The sequence below is a fragment of the Pseudorasbora parva genome, chromosome 1, assembly GCF_024679245.1.
Source record: "Pseudorasbora parva isolate DD20220531a chromosome 1, ASM2467924v1, whole genome shotgun sequence".
Classification (NCBI taxonomy): Eukaryota; Metazoa; Chordata; class Actinopteri; order Cypriniformes; family Gobionidae; genus Pseudorasbora; species Pseudorasbora parva.
The window spans coordinates 945,526-968,377 of NC_090172.1; the positions used below are offsets into that span (position 1 = coordinate 945,526).

At 39.2% G+C, this 22,852-nt stretch overlaps 1 protein-coding gene across 29 annotated transcripts in view; it reads left to right on the forward strand.

The window, feature by feature from the left end:
• Positions 1-22,852, forward strand: part of ank2b (ankyrin 2b, neuronal) — a 213,719-nt gene that overhangs the window by 142,802 nt on the left and 48,065 nt on the right. For 14 of the 29 annotated variants that reach the window (XM_067447692.1, XM_067447664.1, XM_067448466.1 and 11 more), the window contains 18 exons: positions 58-255; positions 2,012-2,110; positions 2,211-2,309; positions 2,463-2,561; positions 2,670-2,768; positions 2,857-2,929; positions 3,113-3,166; positions 7,807-7,948; positions 8,454-8,465; positions 8,575-8,662; positions 8,792-8,895; positions 9,178-9,213; positions 13,908-14,132; positions 17,551-17,649; positions 19,691-19,845; positions 20,334-20,545; positions 20,698-20,905; positions 21,500-21,520. In XM_067447692.1, the coding sequence (XP_067303793.1) occupies positions 58-255; positions 2,012-2,110; positions 2,211-2,309; positions 2,463-2,561; positions 2,670-2,768; positions 2,857-2,929; positions 3,113-3,166; positions 7,807-7,948; positions 8,454-8,465; positions 8,575-8,662; positions 8,792-8,895; positions 9,178-9,213; positions 13,908-14,132; positions 17,551-17,649; positions 19,691-19,845; positions 20,334-20,545; positions 20,698-20,905; positions 21,500-21,520 (2,023 nt within the window). The remainder of the gene's footprint in view (positions 1-57; positions 256-2,011; positions 2,111-2,210; positions 2,310-2,462; positions 2,562-2,669; positions 2,769-2,856; positions 2,930-3,112; positions 3,167-7,806; positions 7,949-8,453; positions 8,466-8,574; positions 8,663-8,791; positions 8,896-9,177; positions 9,214-13,907; positions 14,133-17,550; positions 17,650-19,690; positions 19,846-20,333; positions 20,546-20,697; positions 20,906-21,499; positions 21,521-22,852) is intronic. The other 15 variants (XM_067447673.1, XM_067447700.1, XM_067447714.1 and 12 more) reach the window with 10 other exon arrangements.

The window sequence follows — 22,852 nt, forward strand, 5'->3', positions numbered from 1 at the left end:
CTTCAGTCACACCCGTCTAACTGTGCTCCGGATCTTATCTTTCCTGCATTCATGTAGAATGGATACACTCCCCTTCATATAGCAGCCAAGAAGAATCAGATGGAAATCGCCACCACACTCTTCCAGTACGGAGCTGAGACCAACATTCAGACCAAACAGGGAGTAATGCCGCTGCATCTGGCATCCCAGGAGGGTCACCGTGAGATGGCGGATCTTCTTCTGCAGAGAGCGGCTCATGTCAACGTCACCACAAAGGTGAATGGCCAGATAATACTACTGAAAAGACTTTTGAGCTGTTCACTGATAAGTAGGGGTGTAACGCATAAGTCAGGGTTGGGTTTTGGGGTCATGGGCCATCTCCAGGACAGGCATATTTCATCACTGGACTGTAGTGAGATGACACAAATCAACACAATGCCAAATAGGGACGCACGATATTATTGGCACGACATTGGAAGCGGCCGATAAACACTTCAAATATAATAATTGGCCAATTTGGAAAAAAAAATGCCGATATAATAATAATAATAATAATAATAATACATTTTATTTATAATGCGCTTTTCTTAAACCCAAAGCGCTAAAACCAACATTCCTTGCAATAACTCACGTGTGCGAGGAGTGCTACACCGATAAGACCATCCGTGGTCATACTTGAAGTGAAAGCAAGCAAATACATTGCATGTATGGTGATTTATATTGACAGTTTTTAAATGCTGCCTTGAATTTGTGAATGTAAATTTGTGAATGCAATCCGTAAACAGCAGAGTAGCCAGGTTTTCACAACAAATCTAGTCCAAAACAATTCCAAAACTAGCCCAAAACTAGCCCAAAACAATTCCAAAACTAGCCCAAAACTAGCCCAAAACAAGACCAAAACTAGCCCAAAACAAGACCAAAACTAGCCCAAAACTAGCCCAAAACAATTCCAAAACTAGCCCAAAACTAGCCCAAAACAATTCCAAAACTAGCCCAAAACAATTCCAAAACTAGCCCAAAACAATTCCAAAACTAGCCCAAAACTAGCCCAAAACAATTCCAAAACTAGCTCAAAACTAGCCCAAAACAATTCCAAAACTAGCCCAAAACAATTCCAAAACTAGCCCAAAACTAGCCCAAAACAATTCCAAATCTAGCCCAAAACAATTCCAAAACTAGCCCAAAACAATTCCAAAACTAGCCCAAATCAATTCCAAAACTAGCCCAAAACTAGCCCAAAACTAGCCCAAAACAATTCCAAAACTAGCCCAAAACTAGCCCCAAAACAATTCCAAAACAAGACCAAAACTAGCCCAAAACAATTCCAAAACTAGCCCAAAACAAGACCAAAACTAGCCCAAAACTAGCCCCAAAACAATTCCAAAACAAGACCAAAACTAGCCCAAAACTAGCCCCAAAACAATTCCAAAACAAGACCAAAACTAGCCCAAAACTAGCCCCAAAACAATTCCAAAACTAGCCCAAAACAATTCTAAAACTAGTTATGCAGTTCCATTAAAGATGCAAACAGTACCCAAAAGCTTGTGCTAAACACTCAGAAGTATGCACATTTAGGGCACAGTATAAGTCGACCAATTGAGACGGTCTTCTGTGTGTGTATACCTTCATACTTTAGAAACATCACAATAAAGTAAATATCATCAAAACGTCAAGAAACTATACAAAATCTAATGACCATCAAATCCAGCTGAATAATTGAAAATTAGAAGATTAGAATTAGCAAAAGAGCAAAACAACAAGAAATAACATTAACACAAAACAATGAAAAGGAAAGGACATGTAAGCCATTTATACCTTTTAAGAGCCAATCATCGATTGAATTTGACCCTAAATCATGATTTAGGGGTTTGAATAGAATATGGCACACAAGTGGACTAGAAATAGAGGAGCATGTTTATTGTGCCTGTCTTTTTTATGTTGTGTTATGGTCATTTGTTCAGGCCCAGACTGTCATTACACTCTTCTTCTTTGTGATGCTGAACTCCTGTAAATATGTTTAATGTTTTCTCAGAGTGGACTCACATCTCTTCATCTCGCTGCCCAAGAAGACAAAGTAGGTGTGGGCGAGATCTTAGTTAAAAATGGTGCCAACCTCGACCAACAAACCAAGGTAAGAAGAGCGTTATTATACCCCAAAACAAGGCTTTTTACAGTCTTTAGTTGATTTTATGCACTTTTCACCAACTGTGATGATATGACCTCTATTACAGTTGGGATACACACCTCTTATTGTGGCCTGTCACTATGGAAACGCAAAGATGGTTAATTTTCTTTTGACGAGTGGGGCGAGTGTCAATGCTAAAACTAAGGTATTTATTAATCTATTCATTTTTTGTGTTATTATGAAAGCAGTATTAAAAACTATAAAAATAAAAGTAAACTCAAAAGTGTTATATATATTAATTACACAAAATATCTCAATGTGGGCATATTGTGAAATATAACATTTGTGTTCCTGTCAGAATGGTTATACGCCGCTACATCAGGCTGCACAGCAAGGCAACACACACATCATTAACGTCTTACTGCAGTACGGAGCCAAACCCAACGCCATCACGGTGGTAAGTGAACACACACACACACACACACACACACACACACACACACACACACACACACACACACACACTTCACCTGGCACTAATCTTCTCATGTCCTGTATTGTCCAGAATGGAAACACCGCTCTTGCCATCGCACGTCGTCTTGGTTACATTTCTGTGGTTGACACACTGAGAGTAGTGACGGAAGAAATCATCACTACAACCACGGCAAGTTTCCCAAATATATGCGTTTGCAAGAGGGTCCTACACTGTGGGTTTTGACTGTATTTAAAGAAATAAATGTGCTTCCATATAGACGGTGACAGAGAAACACAAGCTAAATGTGCCAGAGACCATGACAGAAGTTCTCGAAGTGTCTGACGAAGAGGGTGAGTGTGACAAACTATTACTTCAGTGCTTTTTTTTATTTTAATAAGCGACTTTATTCAATTAATAAAGTCAATCAGTCAGCCCAGGATGATGATTTGGGCACGTCTGATGAGATTTCTCTGTAAATATGTTGTGTGTATTCTGCTGTGATCAGGTTTATTATGTGTATTAATTCCCTGCAGTTCCCAGACAGATAGATGATGGCGCTATGTCAGATGACTCTATTGATTTTGAAGGTATAGCGTGACAAAGCGTGGATTGGTGTGGTGTGAAAACTGCCCAAACGTTATAAATGATCTCGGTTTTAATGATGTTAATAATAGTCCTATATTGTCTCTGTCGGGTGGAAACCTCATCTGTCCAAAACCGGTGCTTTTCATGGGAAAAAAATAGCCTGACATCCTCATACTCAGATTCTAGTCAGAATATGAGTCTGATACTGCTCCATTGGCCTGTGATTATGGGGTGTGTTTCAACCGAGCCAGGAAAGAAAATCCTTGGTCTGATTGGTTAAAGGACTATCCATTTGCGTACAGAGTCATTTGATCACAATATCATGATATTAAAGTTGAAGTGCACACAGGAGATTTAAGACAAAACTTGCTTGATGGCTGATGTTAGACTGAGAATCTCTTTTCTGCTCCTTAAATACACAAAACATTAGCCTTTATATATCTATATCCATCCATCCATTATCTTCCGCTGATCCGGGGCTGGGTCGCAGGGGCAACAGTCTAAGCAGAGACGCCCAGACTTCCTTCTCTCTGGCCACTTCCTCCAGCTCCTCCGGGGGACCCTGAGGCGTTCCCAGGCCAGCCGGGAGACATAATCCCTCCAGCGTGTCCTAGGTCTTCCCTGGGGCCTCCTCCCGGTGGGACATGCCTGGAACACCTCCCTGGGAAGGCGTCCAAGAGGCATCCGAAATAGATGCCCGAGCCACCTCAGCTGGCTCCTCTCGATGTGATGGAGCAACGGCTCTACTCTGAGCTCCTCCCGAGTGACCGAGCTTCTCACCCTATCTCTAAGGGAGCGTCCAGCCACCCTGCGGAGAAAGCTCATGTCAGCCGCCTGTGTCCGGGATCTTGTCCTTTCGGTCATGACCCACAGCTCATGACCATAGGTGAGAGTAGGAGCGTAGATTGACCGGTAAATCGAGAGCTTCGCCTTACGGCTCAGCTCCTTCTTCACCACGACAGATCAGTACATCGCCCGCATTACTGCAGATGCTGCACCGATCCGTCTGTCAATCTCCTGTTCCATCTTTCCCTCACTCATGAACAAGACCCCAGGATACTTAAACTCCTTCACTTGAGGTAAGAACTCTCCACCAACCTGAAGTGAGCAAGCTACCCTTTTCCGACTGAAAACCATGGCCTCGGACTTGGAGGTGCTGATTCTCATCCCAGCCGCTTCACACTCGGCTGCAAACCGTCCCAGTGCATGCTGAAGGTCCTGGTCTGAGGTTGCCAACATGACAACATCATCTGCAAAGAGCAGTGACGGAATCGTGTGGTCCCCAAACTGGACACTCTCCGGCCCTTGGCTGCGTCTAGAAATTCTGTCCATAAAAATTATGAACTGAACCGGTGACAAAGGGCAGCCCTGCCGGAGACCAACATGCAACGGGAACAACTTTGACTTACTGCCGGCAATGCGAAGCAAGCTCCTGCTCTCGTCGTAAAAACGCTATTTACCATTGCATTGCAAACAAGCAGAGACGTGTGGGCGGGGTTAAGAGGTTTGACTGACAGTCTGAGGAGCCAATGGAGTTACAAGGTTTAGTCACAATCTCTTTTAATGCTTTTCATTGGTTAAGTGTTTGCAAATCCCACAGACAGATGTAAAGGGTGACCAATAGTAATGATTTAAAAATTAAATTACGAAATAGGGAGATAAGAGGTTTCTGCCCGACAATGAGGATATGGAGGAAGTGTGCATGGCATGATGGGATTGATTACGTTTAGATGAAGTTTACTAAAGGACTGACTAACCTTTACAATGGGTGATTATTTTTTTATGACGCACAGTGATATTATGTAAATAATTTAAATTCGCTATTGTTTGTAACTGTAGTGTAGTCAATAGGTTTTAGAAGTATGCCAAATATTGTTGTATTTTTATAAGTATACCGAATTTATAAATTGAAATTAAGTCTGTCTAGTAATTATCTCGCAGGGTTGGGGAAAGTTACTTTTAAAAGCAATGCATTACAATGACAGCATTAGTTACTTTTTATGGAAAGTAATGTGTTACACTAAATTTTTTTGTGTTACTTTTTCCATTGCAACAGAAACTATTGACTCCAAAAACTATTGTTTTCAGCACTTTAGACACAGTTGCACTTAAAATAGTTCAACGACATAATACAACGAGCACAGTCAGGCCCTTAAAGAGAGAGCGGCCAGAAAAATGGAGCACAGCTGGAAGAAAACGAAACTAGTGGTTTTTCGCATTTCATGGAAGGACAGCATTATTGCGTACAGAAAGGCATTAAAAACTGCTAGATCTGCTTTTTTTTACCCTTTTAGAAGAAAACAAACATGACCCTAGGTATTTATTTAATGCAGTGGCTAAATTAAAGGGAAATAAAGCTTCAACCCCAGACATTTCCAAACATCCCAGCAGTAATGACTTTATGAACCATGTATATTCGTGTGGTTAAATTGGATCAAGGAAGGTTAAGCAGCAATGACACTGGTTAATAAAGTGAGATTAAATACATGAAATACAATTGGGTTATTTAATTTTTTTTAGTATAATTGATATAGTACTATAGTTTTTGTAAATAGAAAATATAAAAAGTTTTTTAATTTTAAGTTTTTAGTCATTTTGTTGTGTTCCTGTTTTTTTTTTTTTTTTTTAAATATATCTATATAGTTTTTATTACTGTTTTAACTTTAGTTACTTCAACTTAAAGGGTTAGTTCATCCAAAAATTTAAATTCTGTCATTAAGTCCTCATGTGGTTGGACACACGTCAGACCTCCGTTCATCTTCACACACAGGTGAAGATATTAGTGTTGAAATCCGTTTCTGAACAAATCTTCAAACCGTTATGAATCAGTGAATCGATTCATGATTCGAATCGCGTGTCAAACCATAGATATCCATAATAAGGACTAGATATCTTACGGCGGAGTCACCATCGGCATCACTGGCGGCCATCTTGTCACAGGCAGGCTTTCTGTTTGGCTCTGTGGAACCTGATGTAAGATGAGTGATCTGTACGAACATAAATACTCTTATCTCGCTGAAATCTTGACGGATTTACAAATGGTTTGGTTTCTTACAAACGTTATTAACATGGCTACAAATCTGGATGCTTTAACACGTTGAAATTGCAGCTTTTTGTTTCGATAAACGACTTAATCGTGCAGCTTGTGTGTCACGGCTAACTTACATACACGTTATCAAAGGGGCTGAGACCACAATCGAGCTGTTCAATTATATAGGTTTTATTGACACCAATAACGATTTTATGATAACCAATCTTTTGTCTAGTTAAAATAAACTTAGTTCGCATGTTTTTATGTTTGTTTAATTAAAAAAATAAAAAAATATTTTATTATAATAGTGATATTCTTATTAAAAAAGCATATATATATATATATATATATATATATATATATATATATATATATATATAGAGCTAGCTCTGGAAAAAAAATTCAGAGCTGTATATGTGTATAAATATATATAATTTCTCATGTTGCCATTCGGTACACAGTTTTAGTAGCCTATATATTGATTTAACATAAATACCTTGTGTGTGTGTGTGTGTGTGTGTGTGTGTGTGTGTGTGTGTGTGTGTGTGTGTGTGTGTCTGTGTGTGTGTGTGTGTATTCATTGCATCTGTTCTGTTCAATGTTACTTTAATATTGAAGTCCATGGTTATAATTATTCATAAGTATGTAGTGTCATAACTACATCTCTGACATTTATAACAAACGAAACAGTTTGAAAATCGGTTGAAAATTGAGCAAGTTATGGTTATTTAAAAGTACATGCACCATTAAAACACTGTTACGAGTGAGCGAGCTGCCTGTAACAAGATGGCCGCAAGTTGCGGACGGCGACCTCCATTGGCCAACAGCGCGCACGAGACATCTAGCCTTTATTATGGATATCTATGTGTCAAACTGCTGAAATCACGTAACTTTGGCGATCCGAGTCATGAGTCGATTCACTGATTCATATCGGTTCGAAGCTTTGTTCTGAAATCGGCCATCACTATATAAGTCGCTATTTAAGGTTTTTTTGCGCACTAACTCTATTCTGGCCTCTTCATAAATGATTGTAGAGCCGCTGTAGTGAGATGGGCTTTGTAACGCCGTCTTTAGTGCCTTTATGGGTCTTGAGAGAGGAAATGACATTGGTGTCAATGAAGGCCTTTCTGAGCCATCGGATTTCAACACTAATATCTTCATCTGTGTGTGACGATGAGCGGAAGACTGACGGCTGGCCAACCACAGGAGGAATTAATGACAGAGTTTACATTTCTGGCTGAACTAACCCTTTAAATATTTTTTCCCATTGTTCCACACTCTAGGCAGTCAATATGCAACTGAAAGCCAAACGCCACTGTTGGTCTACAGTATGTCTTGCCTTAATTGTCAGCTCATTGGCTTACAGCAGATGCTAGAGACGCTGCCCCTGCTGGCCAGACTTGGTATCTGCGGCAGAGTTGCTTCCTTTAGCTCATCCTCGACTTTAATGCGCTAGAACTGCTGCAGTGGAGAGTAGATCACTGTGGGACTCCATTATAGAGGCTTTGCTGAAATCTTAACAAGTGTTTAAATGGAAAGATTGGAGATCTCTAAAGTGTTTTCTCTCAAGGCTCGTGTCTCTCAGTGTTTAACATGTTCTGTCGTCATCAGGTGATGACACCATGACAGGTGATGGTGGGGAATATTTGAGAGCCGAGGATCTGAGAGAGTTAGGAGACGACTCTTTACCTGGACAATACCTGGATGGCATGAACTACTTGCGGTTCAGTTTAGAAGGAGGCCGATCGGACAGGTACATGAAGCATACACTGCAAAAATTCTCTTCTTATTTAGTATTTTTTCTTGTTTCCAGCCCAAATATCAAACAATTCTTACATCAAGATGCATTTACTAGATCAGTAAAACGACATGAGATATTTTTTATTGTTTTCTTAAAATTAAAATCAAAATAAAATGAGTTTTTGCTTAAAACAAGCTAAATTATCTGCCAATGGAGTGAGAAAAAATAATCTTGTTTCTGATTGAAATCTTCTGTCCCAAACAGAAATATGATTATTTTTCTCAACCCATTGGCAGATACTGATCTAGTAAATGCATCTTGATTTAAGAATTTTTAGATATTTGGACTGGAAACAAGACAAAAATACTAAATAAGAAGATCATTTTTTTGCATTGCACAGTGTTTTTTTTCCAGATTACCTACAGTTCCTTAGTGTATCTCACACGTAACATTGTAAATCATTTATATTTTATAACTGTAATCAACTTATTCTTTTTTTCCACTAACGCTGACATAGTCGCTTACAAAGGTATGTGAGAAACGCTGCACTCGTATCAATGCGTCTTCATGGGGACCCACTATTTTGGTGTACAGTGTATTTTGGAGAACTTCACCAATAATGATGATGTTTCCTTCAGTTTGGACAGGTCCTACACGCCCACTCATCAAAGCTACTACCCTGCAAAACATTATGGGATGATGGAGGATATGATGTACAGTAACCAGGTGAAGTCTCTCTGACGGACACATACATGAATACTTTTGTCTACAGATTCTGGCTTCGTGAATTCTGTGTCTGTATCACACTGAGTAGCTATAGCCCAGATTTAACAGAGATGCCTTTTCCCACTCCAGGTGTCTTCTCTTCCTAGAGAAAATGAGCCAGACTCATACAGACTGAGCTGGGAAATGGAAAACTTGGATAACATCGCTCTTTCCTCAAGTCCTGCTCATTCTGGGTATGAAAAACGGCAGCATGCTCTCAGTCACGACACGACTTTCTTTATACATGTTTCTGGTCTTATTGTGAACGATCCATCTGTTCTTTTAAATCACAATTAAATGTTTGTTCTTGGTATTGCCGAAGGTTTTTAAGAAAATATACATATCTATTCAGAACCAGAAACTGACAGTATGACGGCCTTAGCAAATGCAAAGCTGCTTTATGCTCCTCTGTTTTTCAAACCTTATTCTCTCTTTCTGACTCTTTCTCTCTGATGGATGGTATTTTTGGTCTTCAGCCATTGTTCTCCATGTCATGACCATGACAACAGCAGGTGACTACAGCGACGGGTCATTTGACCTCTGACCTCCTCGGCTCCATTCATTGTGCACAAGAACCACTTAGTTTGGTGTCTTCTTGCCATGCCTCTTGGAGTATTACAATTTGTGATTACATTTTCTCTCTCTCTCTCTCTCTCTCTCTCTCTCTCTCTCTCTCTCTCTATATATATATATATATATATATATATATATATATATATTTTAGGGATGCACAATATTTTTCAGACGGATAAATTATCGGCCGATGTGGGGGAAAATTACATCTTGTTTTTTGCTCCGATAAATTAATGAAATTCGATAACTAGATCAGTTAAAATATGCTTGCTGGTAAATCAATCAATTTATCCGAGATTCATTCATTGTGTCCATTTAGCAGGCATTTGAAATAGCAAAGAAAGCCAAAAAGGCTAAATCAATTAATGACAAGTACTAGAATTTATAGTTTAGTCGAGGATGCACTTTTTGTTTTTCTTTGTTTTCTCACGTTTGACAAATGTCAATGCATTTTTTATTGATTATGTATTTAAAAACATGTGACTTAAAGTCTATAGACCTTCCTCAAATACATAAAACATTAGCCTTTATATATAGTGTTTCTTGAGTATAGTAAAAAATGCTGTACATATAAAATTGCATTGCAAACAAGCATAGACGCTCCAAAATGTGGGTGGAGTTAAGAGGTTTGACTGACAGTCTGAGGAGCCAATGGAGATATGAGGTTTAGTCACAACATCTTTTTAATACTTTTCATTGGTTCAATATCTCTAAAACCCACAGAGAGATGTACAGGGTGACAAGTGGTAATGATTTATGAAGAAAAAAAAAGATGAAATATGGAGATATAAGGTTTTTCCCCAACAGCGAGGATATGGAGGGAAATGTGGGGCCATTATTATATACGTTTTCCAGAGACAGCAAAAAGGTAAATCCATAAATGACAAAGTAATATTATTTAATATATATTTAATTTAAAGTTGAGGATGCACATTTTGTTTTTCTTATTTGTCCGACGTTGACAAATGTCAATGTATATTATTGATTATGTATTTGAAAACATGTGACTTAAAGTCTATAGACCTTCCTCATCCTCATGCACTAAAGGTTGAATAGATGTATTTCTTAATGCATGAAATACTTGAATATAAATGTGTTGTTAAGTGCAGATAAACAGTAGTTCTGTTCAACCCTTTCTGTTACTAAGTATTGTGGTGCCTTACACAAAAGATAAAACATTTGAAGCGTCAGGACTGACGTTTGCAATTATAGTTAGTTTTATCAGTGCATCTTAGATTTTCTATTCTCCTGGGTGCTCAGACTGCAGATTATATGACAATTATAATATAAAAATATGAATGTATTGGTTATCGGCATCTGTATCGGAGTCGGCCATGAGAAGGACTTAATTATCGGTTATCGGTTTGAAATTTTTCATATTGTGCATCCCTAATAAATATATATACACAGGCTTATGGCATTAACATTTTTATATTTAGGTGCAGAATCTTTAAGATTTTATCAAAAGGCACTGCAAGTTTGAAGTCATCTGAATGTTGTTCTTCATTTCACAAACTCGTCTTGAGGACTAACACAATATTAGTTGTTCATTTTTCTCTTTTGATCATGGATTTTGCATCTTATAAAACTCATCCAGTATGATGTGATAGTCCAGCATTATCATAACATTATTATTATTACTATAATTATTATCATCATTATCCAGACATTAGTTCTTTCTAGCATTACTATGATCCCAGTGGTGGCTCTCTCTCACTTTGCACTTAACAACAAATAAAGGATCGATTAAAAACTAAACAAACTATAATTACTGAAAGAGGAATAGGTCACCATAACCAGCATTATAATTTTAAGTATTGCAATTACTGTGCAATATTATTCTCATTAAAATGACTTCACTTTTTTGATTTCCATGCATGTTGTGTCTCCAGGAATGTATCTCTAAATCATATTTCGAGACTGTGCAGGTGTTGTGTGTGTGTGTGTGTGTGTGTGTGTGTGTGTGTGTGTGTGTGTGTGTGTGTGTGTGTGTGTGTTGGCATGAAAATCAAACAGTGATGTGTGTTGTTTTGATAATGTTGTATGCATTTCATTACCCAATGTGATCTTATGGGTACTCGTATGTATTTCACGTCAAAAGTGTGTTTGTATCACTCATACAGTTATCTACACAATAGACACGTATAATACTGACATTTCGACAACATCTAAAATTGTAATTATTTTAACTTTTGAACAGCTTTATGGACGTCGATCATTTACAAATCCTTATTTATGAGCAGTGTTGGGGAGAGTTACCTTGAAAAGTAATGCATTAAAATATTGCGTTACTCCCTTAAAAAGTAACAAATTTAAGAAAAGTAATCTGCAATAATCACTTGTCATGTAATATTCATTTGGTTTGCCGTGGGGTGCAAAATAAATTTCTCATAATACTGTAACTTAAAAAATATATATAATCCATATTATTTGAGGTAAATCAAGGCACAGGTGGGACTAATGACAAAGCATAATAAAGAGGCAAATAATCCAAACTCAAAGAAACCTAACACAGACTTAAATGCTTTTTAGGAACGATGTAAATTGAAATTAAATTATGGTGATCATAGAACATGTATCTGTCTGTTCAGTGTCACCAGTTTAGCCACTTTTTGCACACCCCTTTAATTAACTTATTTTCCAAAAAGCTAATCTAGTGACTTGTTGGGCTGTTGGTTAACATATAATCAGTCACTATATCATCCTTGTTCAGTCATCTGACAGAAAATATGGAAATGAGAACCGCTTTATTGGACATCGGGCTATATATTGCATTAAAACAGAAAAAAACAGATGAAAGTACACATTAAGTCATCCGGCGATATTTAACAACTTATGTTTCTCTTTATATCGTATGTTTTTTTTAAAAATAGCTATGGTTAGGGTTAGAAATAAGAGTGGGATTAGTGGCTCAAAAATATATCTTTAAAATGGTGTTTTTTAAACTAAAATTATCATTGTGCATTTTGTCCATTATGTTTTATACACTGCTCAAAAAATGTAAGGAACGCTTTTTAATCAGAGAATAGCATCAAGTCAGTTAAACTCCTGGGATATTGATCTGGTCAGTTAAGTAGCAGAGTGGGTTGTTAATCAGTTTCAGCTGCTTTGGTGTAAATGAAACTAACAACAGGTGCACTAGATGGGAAACAGTGAGACGACCCCCAAAACAGGAATGGTTTTACAGGTGGAGGCCACTGAATTTTTTTTCCCAACTCATCTTGGCTAGGGTCAGTGTCACTACTGGTAGCATGAGGCAATACCTGGAGCCTACAGAGGTTGCAAAGGCAGTCCAACTCCTCCAGGACGGCACACCGATACGTGACATTGTTAGAAGGTTTGCTTGTCTCCCAGCACAGTCTCAAGAGCATGGAGGAGATTCCAGGAGACAGACTGTTAGGAGAGGTGGACAGGGCCATAGAAGGTCCTTAGCCCATCAGCAGGACCAGTATCTGCTTCTTTGTGCAAGGAGGAACAGGATGAGTACTACCAGAGCCCTACAAAATGATCTCCAACAGCCACTGGTGTGACTGTCTCTGACCAAACAATCAGAAACAGACTTCATGAGGGTGACACCTCTAGTGGGCCCTAGCCTGCTGCCTAATTTTTTCACTTTGATTTTCAGGGTGTCTTTGAATTCAGTCCTCTGTAGGTTGATCATTTCCATCAAATTATGTGGCATCCTTTCATTCATAACACATTACAGATTCATATAGATATCCAATATGATATTTTTCCCATTGAAAACTGATGTGTTTTCAAAGTGTTCCTTTAATTTTTTTGAGCAGTGTATATTCTTTATATTCTGTTTAGGTTTGGGACAGTGATGTGTGGGTCAATGTATAAACAACCCGCACCCGACCGACGTTTTTAGCTAACCTGCCCGGAACTCGTACCGCAAAAAAGAAAAAAGAAAATATTGTACCCTACCCGCTTCCTGACCTGCATTTTTTTAAAGTAGTAAATGCTCATCATAGCGTCATTGGGCCATAGACGTAGCAATTGCCCCCCTCCCCTCTTCTCCCATATGCCCCTGGCCTATAATATCCATTAATATCCAGCCTGTGGATGAGAGAAATGTTTCAGGCCCTGACGTGGTGCGCTCATAGGTGCAGTAGCGAGAGCAGGCAGTTCTTGAGGCATATGTATTTCATAGAAAATTGTGTCTAGTACTATATAAATGGCATCTTTATTTCAAACAACCCGACCGACCGCAACCTGAAAATCTTTAAAAATATTTTTGGATGACTCGTAACCGCAGGTAACCGCGGGTGACCGCTGGCACGCTCATTTTGGGTCAACCCTCGCATCACTGGTTTGGGAGTTGAGTTAAATCGGGTTAAATCTTAAATTAATCTATAAAATAGAATAAAACAAAGCATACAAATGTATAACTATAAACAAAAATATTTTACAATTCAATAATGTTTACATTTTGATGTTGTCGATTCGTCCATATTGTACATTTCAAATGCTTGTTACGTACTAATACCTACATATAAACAATGAGACTGGGATATCGTGAGTTGTGATTCCATGGTTCATTGTTTATTATAATTCCAACTCTTCCTTCATGTGAAGATTTGAACTGTTTTTCAAGTGCATTTTAACATTGTGCATCCTCTCGATGCAGTTTCTTGGTCAGCTTTATGGTGGATGCCCGCGGAGGTGCAATGCGAGGGTGTCGTCATAATGGTCTCCGGCTGCTCATTCCTCCTCGAAAGTGCAGCGCCCCGACCCGAGTCACCTGTAGACTGGTCAAGAGGCACAGACTGGCATCCATGCCTCCTATGGTGGAGGGAGATGGTCTCGCTAGCAGGCTGATCGAGGTCGGACCCTCAGGAGCCCAGTTCCTTGGGTGAGCAAACCATTTTCATGAGTTTATTTAGGTCAAGTCCTGGGATTTGATTATTTGAAAACTGCAGGCATGTGAATTGGAGCTGGGTAAAACTTTTTTTACAGCCCAGGTTTACAGTGTACAATAAGTTCAATCACTTTCTGAGTACCAATGCTTTTGTTACCTCAACTGTAAAGGGTTAGTTCACCCAAAAAATGTAAACTCTGTCATTAATTCCTCTCCCTCATGTCAGATCTTCAGACACAGATGAAGATATTTCTGATGAGATCCCAGAGCTCTCTGACCCCTCCATAGACAGCAATGTAATTAACACTTTCAAGGGCCAGAAAAGAAGTAAAGACATGGTTAAAATAGTCCATGTGACTCCAGCAGTTAATGTGATGAAGAGATGAGAATGCTTCAGTGCGCAAAAGCACACACAAATAACCACTTTATTCAACAGTTTCTTCTCGTCTATGTCAGACTCTTACGCCATTGACGTTGGTCAGCTCCTGTGTCATCATCACATGCATGCGTCACATGATCAGTGTCGGCCAATCGTGAGCCGGCGTTCTGGTGTAGATCTCGGAAGCTCTGCACTGTGTTTACTGCATCAACAGCACAGGATACTGACACAGACAAGAAGAAATTATTGAATCATGTCATTATTTGTGTGTGTTTTTGCGCACATTAACATTATAACATGCTGAACCACTGGAGTCACATGGACTATTTTAAGCATGTCTTTACTTCCTTTCTGGACCGAAAGTGTTCATTGCAGTCTATGGAGGGGTCAGAGAGCTCTGGGATCTCATCCGAAATATCTTCATCTGTGTCTGAAGATGAACGAAGGTCTGATGGTTGTGAAACGACACAAGGGGGCAGAATTAATGACAGGACTTACATTTTTGGGTGAACTAACCCTTTAATGGAGTAATGTAAATTATTTATTTCCTCATTAACTTTGTATACAGTTGTTCTTTGCTAACTTTATACTCACCTCCTGTCAAAATGACTGACGCTGCTTCTGCTTTTCTGTATTTAACAAGGCTGTACCACCTGTTTCTTTGGCTTATTTAATGTTTTTCCCTTTCTGACTAACAGTTAAGGACTGATAATCCACATAAAGTCATTTTAAGTCCAGGGCTGTGTACAAAATTGCCCCCTATACAATTATATAGTGCACTATTTGAGGTGGACAGCTGTTTGTAGTGGTGTCCGAAATCATAGTGGACACGTTTCAATCCCATAAGGCACCTCAATAGCAAGTGTACAACCAGTAAAAAAAAAAAGGTTAGCTACTAAAGAATAGCCATACATAACAAACGTGCCAATGAATTGAAATTGTATTAGCATGTGCTCACTGAAGTTAAGTTACACAAAATATATAGTATATTTCTAAGTTTGAACACCTAAAGGTTTATTCTCTGAAGGTAACCAGAAATAAGGTCTTTATTCTGAGACATCGAAGCATATGATTGATCTAAACTCAGCTAATCGTTGTAAATTCAAGACACACTTGTCTTTGGAGTCGCAATGGATCCAGAGCAGCATGTCTTTTCTGAAGTTAGAAGGTGCTACAGATGAAAGAAAGAACCTGGAATTGGTAATATTTGCCTCTAAATGCAAACTTGAGAATCTTTCTGTGTTCCACTAAGTAAATCCAATGATTGAGTGCCAACCGCCGTTCATTGTTGGTGTCATAAGATTGGAGCAACCAACCACTGTGCTCCGAACTGAAATGAGGTTGACAGCACCAAAATACTCATCATTAAAGGATTGGTTCACTTCAAAATGAACATTTCCTGATAATTTACTCATCCCCATCTCATCGAAGATCTTCATGTCTTTCTTTCTTCAGTGAAAAATAAGTTTTTTGAGGAAATCCAACCAGGATTTTTCTCCTCATAATGGACTTCAATGGGAACCAACAATTGAAGGTCCAAATCCCAGAGGAATAGGATCTGATCCAGACAAGCCATCAGACATTTACTAAAAATATAAACATTTATAAAAATTTTAACCTAAATTGCTCATCTTGTGCTGCTCTGTGATGCGGCACATATTGCGTAATCATATCGGAAAGGTCACGTAATGTAAGCAGAAGCGCATCAGCCAGAAGCGCATCTCCTTTGCAATGCGCTTCTGGCTGGACTTCCATCTTGTGCAATCAAACCGCTGCAAATGATCCAGAACGCTGCTGCACGTCTTGTATTCAATGAGCCCAAAAGGGCTCATGTCACACCTCTATTCATCTCTCTGCATTGGCTACCACTCGCTGTCCGGATCAAATTCAAAGCCCTGACTCTTGCTTATGGATCTTCCACAAGCGCAGCACCCGCATACTTCGACTCACTCCTACGAGTCTACACCCCCACCAGAAGCCTTCGCTCAGCTAATGAGCGAAGGCTTGTGGTACCATCACAGAGAGCCATGAAAACCCTCTCTCGAATTTTTCCTTTCATTGTTCCGGGTTGGTGGAACGATCTTCCGTCCTCCATACGCACAACAGAATCACTCAAAACTCATCTCTTCCATGAGCACTTAATCTTACATTAAAAAATAAATAAATTAAAAAAAAAAAAAAATTCTTTCCTCCTCTATTTCTCCTTTCTTCTTTCCTTTTCTGGTCTTTGCTACTCTGAGCAGTGTACAAATCTTAGTATTTAGGGCACTTTTTGTGTTTCGTTGCCTCTTCTTGACGGATCGCTTCCTGTTCTCCTGAGTTGTAAGTCGCTTTGGATAAAAGCGTCTGCTAAATGCATAAATGTAAATGTAAATGTAAATGTAAATGTAAGCAGAAGTACCGCCCCCCCGTGTTTACAAAGCACATGTGCGGAGACTAATACAAACATCCTTTAGCAAAAAAAGGTAAAACATTGATGTCGGACGATTTTAACGTTGGAAATGGAGAGTTTTTTGGTAACTGCCGTTTCTATCGTCCTCATATGAACACTTGGGGACGGTACTTTTGCCTATGTCTAGTGTGCTGTTTTCATGATTATAGCGAGCTGCACATCAGCGCAAGATGAATTTAGGTTAAAAAGTATATAAATGTTTATTTGTGTTGTAAATGTGTCATGGTTTGTCTGGATCAGACCCAATTCCTCTGGGATCAGACTCATCAGAGTCTCTGAAGCTCTTCCTCATTGATTTGGACCTAAGACCTAAGACTTGGACCTAAGAAACTAAACATAAAATCATCAATTTAATTTAAAGGGGAATGCACTTTTACTTGCCTCCCCAGATGGCAACATAATGTCGGCCCACATCTGGTACATGTGGATTCAACGAGTGCCAGACCTGGACACTATAATTCCTTACAAAGTTTAAATTTAAAGCCTTTCATGGTTGTTTTTTCTTCACATTTGTTTGTTCTAAACAAAACAAACTCGACAATATGCCACTCTCTTTTCTCACTGCTGCTATTGGATGACAGTAAACTCCACCTCCCCACTGCCCCGCCCCCTCTGAATGAGGGCGAGAGTTTGGTTAGCCGCATTCTGCAACTGGGTCCACCGGGGACAAAATTTCTGGGGTAGGAGTGACACATGAAACAATCAATGGATGCCCTGTCCCCCACTTTCCTCCTTGTAATTGTGTTGCATTGATTGTATTCTGCTTTCATTGTAAAGTGGCTCTGTTTAGTGTTCAGTGGTACCATAGGTGCACCCTACCGTCATTTTATTTTTAATTTTAGCCTTGATTACTCATGATTCTTTCCAAACTTGCTTGAAGCTAATCAACTTGCAAATATACTTCTATACTTTGGCATCAAAATGTCACAGGTTTGGGAAATTCATGACCGAAACATCATAGTATTTGTAGTGATTTGTCACAAGTGAATCTGAAGCATATGTGTTTCCCTTTAGGTCCTTTAGGTGACTGTTTGTACTCAGTTGTTTTTGCTTGTCTTATCCTTTATTTGGTTTGCCGTTTGCTGAGCCACTTTAGTTGCAGCATGAATTCCTGTGGTGGTGTATTCATTTTATTTCATTTTTGTTGGTATTATTGCTTTTTTTTTTTTTTGTTGGTATGTTTGTGAAAGTTTTCATTAATTTAAGCCATATCCCATAGAATTGTAACCAAAAGTATCAAGACCTGGTAGATCTAAGCATGTCAAGGTGTTTCAGCATGGAAATTTAAGTAATTGAAAACCAAGTCCAGTTACTTTTGATAAACTTTATTTTCTTTTTGTGTGTTTAAAACATTCAAATGAAATAAAACAATATACAAACCCGATTCCAAAAAAGTTGGGACACTGTACAAATTGTCAAATAAAATCAGAATGCAATGATGAGTAACTTTAAAATTTCACAATTTTATTCAGAATACGACATAGGTGACATATCAAAAATGTTTAAACTGAGAAAATATATAATTTTAGGGGAAAGAAAAGTTGATTTTAAATTTCCTGGCATCAACACATCTCAGAAAAGTTGGGACACGGCCATGTTTCCCCCTGTGTGTCATCCCCTCTTCTTTTTATATCAGTCTGCAAACGTCTGGGGACTGAGGAGACGAGCTGCTCAAGTTTAGGAATAGGAATGTTGTCCCATTCTTGTCTAATACAGGCTTCTAGTTGCTCAACTGTCTTAGGTCTCCTTTATCGCATCTTCCTCTTTATGATGCGCCAAATGTTTTCTAATGGTGAAAGATCTGGACTGCTGGCTGGCCATTTCAGTGCCGGATCCTTCTTCTACTCAGCCGTGATGCTGTAATTGATGCAGTATGTGGTCTGGCCTTGACCCTTACCCTACTATTGTCAGCCGCAGCATTGGGGGAATTGGTGATCCTCTGCCCATCTTGCCTTCTGAGAGACACTGCCACTCTGAGAGGCTCTTTATACCCAATCATGTTGCCAATTGACCTAATAAGTTGCACATTGGTCCTCCAGCTGTTCTTTATATGAACATTTAACTTCTCCAGCCTCTTATTGCTACCTTTCCCAACTTTTTTGAAATGTGTAGCTGTCATGAAATCCAAAATAAGACAATATTTGGCATTCTGACATTTCAAAATGTCTCACTTTCAATATTTGATATGTTATACTCTATTGGGAATAAAATAAAAGTTTTTGAAATTTGTAAATTATTGCATTCCTTTTTATTCACAATTTGTACAGTGTCACAACTTTTTTGGAATCGGGTTTGTAATACACATTATTGATTTATATATGAGATATATTTTATTGTATCCAGTTGTTGTTAATCATTGCATTTACCATAACTGGAGAAACAAGTAAAAACGATGAGAAATTTCTGATTCCCATTTCTGTATATTATACTAATTCCATCAAAACAATGAGCCTCTCAAGGCCTGATTTTAGCCTAATTGTAGGTGGGAAATGTAAGGCAAGGCAAGGCAAGTTTTTTTGCATAGCACATTTCATACCCAATGGCAATTCAAAGTGCTTTACATAGAAATTAATAAAAATAGTGGTAACATATGCATGAGAAAAAAGAATAACGTGTATGAATAAAAAATTAAAACAAGCATAGTTAAAACAGTTGTAAAGATAATTAAAAAAAGGTGACATTTGTTTGAATGATGTTCCTGTAACTCCTGCCGGGTGTCAGGCCGGTGATCGTGGAGATCCCTCATTTTGCGGCTCTGAGAGGGAAGGAGAGGGAGCTGGTGATCTTACGCAGCGAGACTGGAGAAAGCTGGAAAGAGCATCATTGTGAGTACACAGAAGAAGAGCTCAACCAGATCCTCAACGGCATGGACGAGGGTGAGGAAAAGCACATCATCTTATGAATATGATCAAATACTGTCAAGACTATTGTGAATTAATATGTGACCCTGGAGCCCAAAACCAGTCATAAGTCTCATGGGTATATTTGTGCCAATAGCCAACAATACATGCGTCAAAATTATAATTTTTTCTTAAATGCCAAAAATCATTAGGATATTAAGATCATGTTTCATGAAGATATTCTGTAAATTACATACCGTAAATATATCAAACAATATTATTAGTTGTAATATGCATTGCTAAGGTCTTCATTTGGACAACTTTATTAAAGGCAAAAAAAATTTTTTTGCACCCTCAGATTCCAGATTTTCAAATAGTTGCACCTCAAATAAATATTGTTCTTTCCTAACAAACCAAATATTAATGATGCATAAATCTTAATTTAAAAAAAATTGACCCTTATGACTTGTTTTGTGGTCCAGAAATGGACAGATTCTGTACAGTATGTCCATTTTAAATTTCAGGGCTGGACCCACCAGAAGAGTTGGAGAGGAAGCGCATCTGTCGCATTATCACGCGAGACTTTCCACAATATTTTGCTGTGGTGTCGCGAATTAAGCAGGACAGCAATCTCATTGGTCCAGAAGGAGGAATTCTGAGCAGCACAGTGGTTCCTCAAGTACAGGCCGTATTCCCGGAGGGAGCGCTCACTAAACGCATCCGTGTCGGCCTGCAGGTAGCAAGCTTAGTTGATTGAATTTTTACAGTGGAAATCGTAGAATGTAGAATTCGGCTTCACGTGCATTGCTAACATTCACAATATTGACATAGATTTAAACAGATGACTGATTCAGTTGCACTAACTTCGCTGTGATGTTATTTGGCCAGGCTCAACCAATGAGTGTTGATGTTGTGAGGAAGATTTGGGGTAATAAAGCCACATTCAGCCCTATAGTCACTCTGGAACCACGGAGGAGGAAATTCCATAAACCCATAACCATGACCATCCCTGTCCCGATGAGCTCTGCTGATGCAGTCCTCGCCGGCTTTGGAGGTGGAGATACGCCGACATTACGTCTGCTATGCAGCATCACAGGTGAGAAAGCACATGAAAAAAACACTGTATTCTGTATGTTGCATGATATGCATCAATGGTATGCTTTGTTAGAAGAAAAATACCAGTTATACCATATAGATACCATAGATTGTAAAATGCAACTCCATTTGAAGCATTGGTAATCTAAATTTGGTAATCTGAAAAGTGTGTATATGGATTAGAGTTTAGATTTCCTGCCTGAGCCCGAATTTGACCCAAACCGAAATGTGCACGGGCTCGGGTAGGATCAGGCTTGATTTTTTTGAGCCCGATCTAAGCTCTAATATGGATCAGCATCAGAAAAACCAGCAAAAGTAAGATGGATTCCATAATACTGGATAATAGCAAAACATGGGATTCCCAAATCTAGATTCTAATCTAGTTTCAAAACACACACCACGCTGGATATTACCTGCCATTCATTTTCACTTTAATGTAACGCTTTTACATTTGGTGACATATCCTCTGAAAAACTCCTGAGATCTAAAAGTTAATGCCACTGCCAAAATAAAATGATAAAATAACATTATTAACCAGTTAAAGATCATTTCAAATAAGCCTATCTTTTTGTTTTCATTCTTTGAACCGGTTCAGAACCCTGGAGGCAACTATACAGTAAGTAAGCCATTCATAGGTGAAGTGTAATATAATAAAGGCCAGCTAATAAAGAACTGAGTATGTAAACCTCACTCTCCTGATCTCAAGAGGTGCACTAGTGACTGATGCTAGAGACTGCATTTTTAACATCGTTGTTAGTGCGTCTTCCTCCCATGCCGGTTGAAATCCCGCTCTGAGTGGGTGAAGTATGACTGGCTAAATATGGTGCCGTGACCCGGATGGGAGTGAGGTTTAGGGGGGTGAGTGTAATGGAGGCCAGCTAGTAAAAGCTGTGCATGTTAACCTCACACTCCTGATCTCAAGAGGTACACTAGCGACTGATGCTAGAGACTGGTTTTGGCATACTTGTTAGCACTTCTGCCTCCCATTCCGGTTCAAATCCCGCTCTGAGTGGGTGAAGTATGACTGGTTAAATGTGGTGCCGTGACCCAGATGGGAGTGAGGTTTAAGGGGGGTGAGTGTAATGGAGGCCAACTAGTAAAAGCTGTGCATGTAAACCTCACTCTCCTGATTTCAAGAGGTACACTAGCGACTGATGCTAGAAACTGCGGGTTTTAGCATCCTTGTTAGCGTGCCTGCCTCCCATGCCGGAGACGCCAGATCAAATCTCACTCGGAGTGAGTCGAGTAGGACCAGTTACATTTGGTGCCGTGACCCAGGTGGGAGTGAGGTTTGGGGGGGGGGGGGGTTGACTGTAATGAAAGCAAGTTAGTAAAGAGCTGTGTGTGTAAACCTCATTACCCTGATCTCAAGAGGTACACTAGACTGCGGTTTTTAGTATGTTTGTTAGCGCTTCTACCTCCCATGCCTGTTCAAATCCCACTCTGAGTGGGTCAAGTATGACTGGTTAAATTTGGTGTCGTAACCCGGATGGGAGTGAGGTTTAAAGGATTGATTGAAATGGAAGCAAGCTAGTAAAGAGCTTTGCATGTAAACCTCACTCCCCTGGCCTCAAGAGGTGAACTAGCGACTGAGGCTAGAGACTGCATTCTTAAGCATCCTTGTTGGCGCTTCTGCCTTCCATGCCGGTTCAAATCCTGCTCAGAGCTGGTCAAGTAGGACAGGTTACATTACTGCCTTTACCCAGATGGTAGTGAGGTTTAGTTGGGTTGAGTGTAACAGATCAGCTAGTAAGAGCTGTGCATATAAACCTCACTCCCCTGGCCTCAAGAGGTGCACTAGCGACTAACACTTGAGGCTGTGGTCTTTAGCATCCTTGTTAGTGCTCATGCCTTCCATGCCAGACGCCGGTTCAAATCCCACTCAGAGTGGGTCATGTAGGACCAGTTACATTTGGTGCCGTGACCCGGATGGGAGTGAGGTTTACCC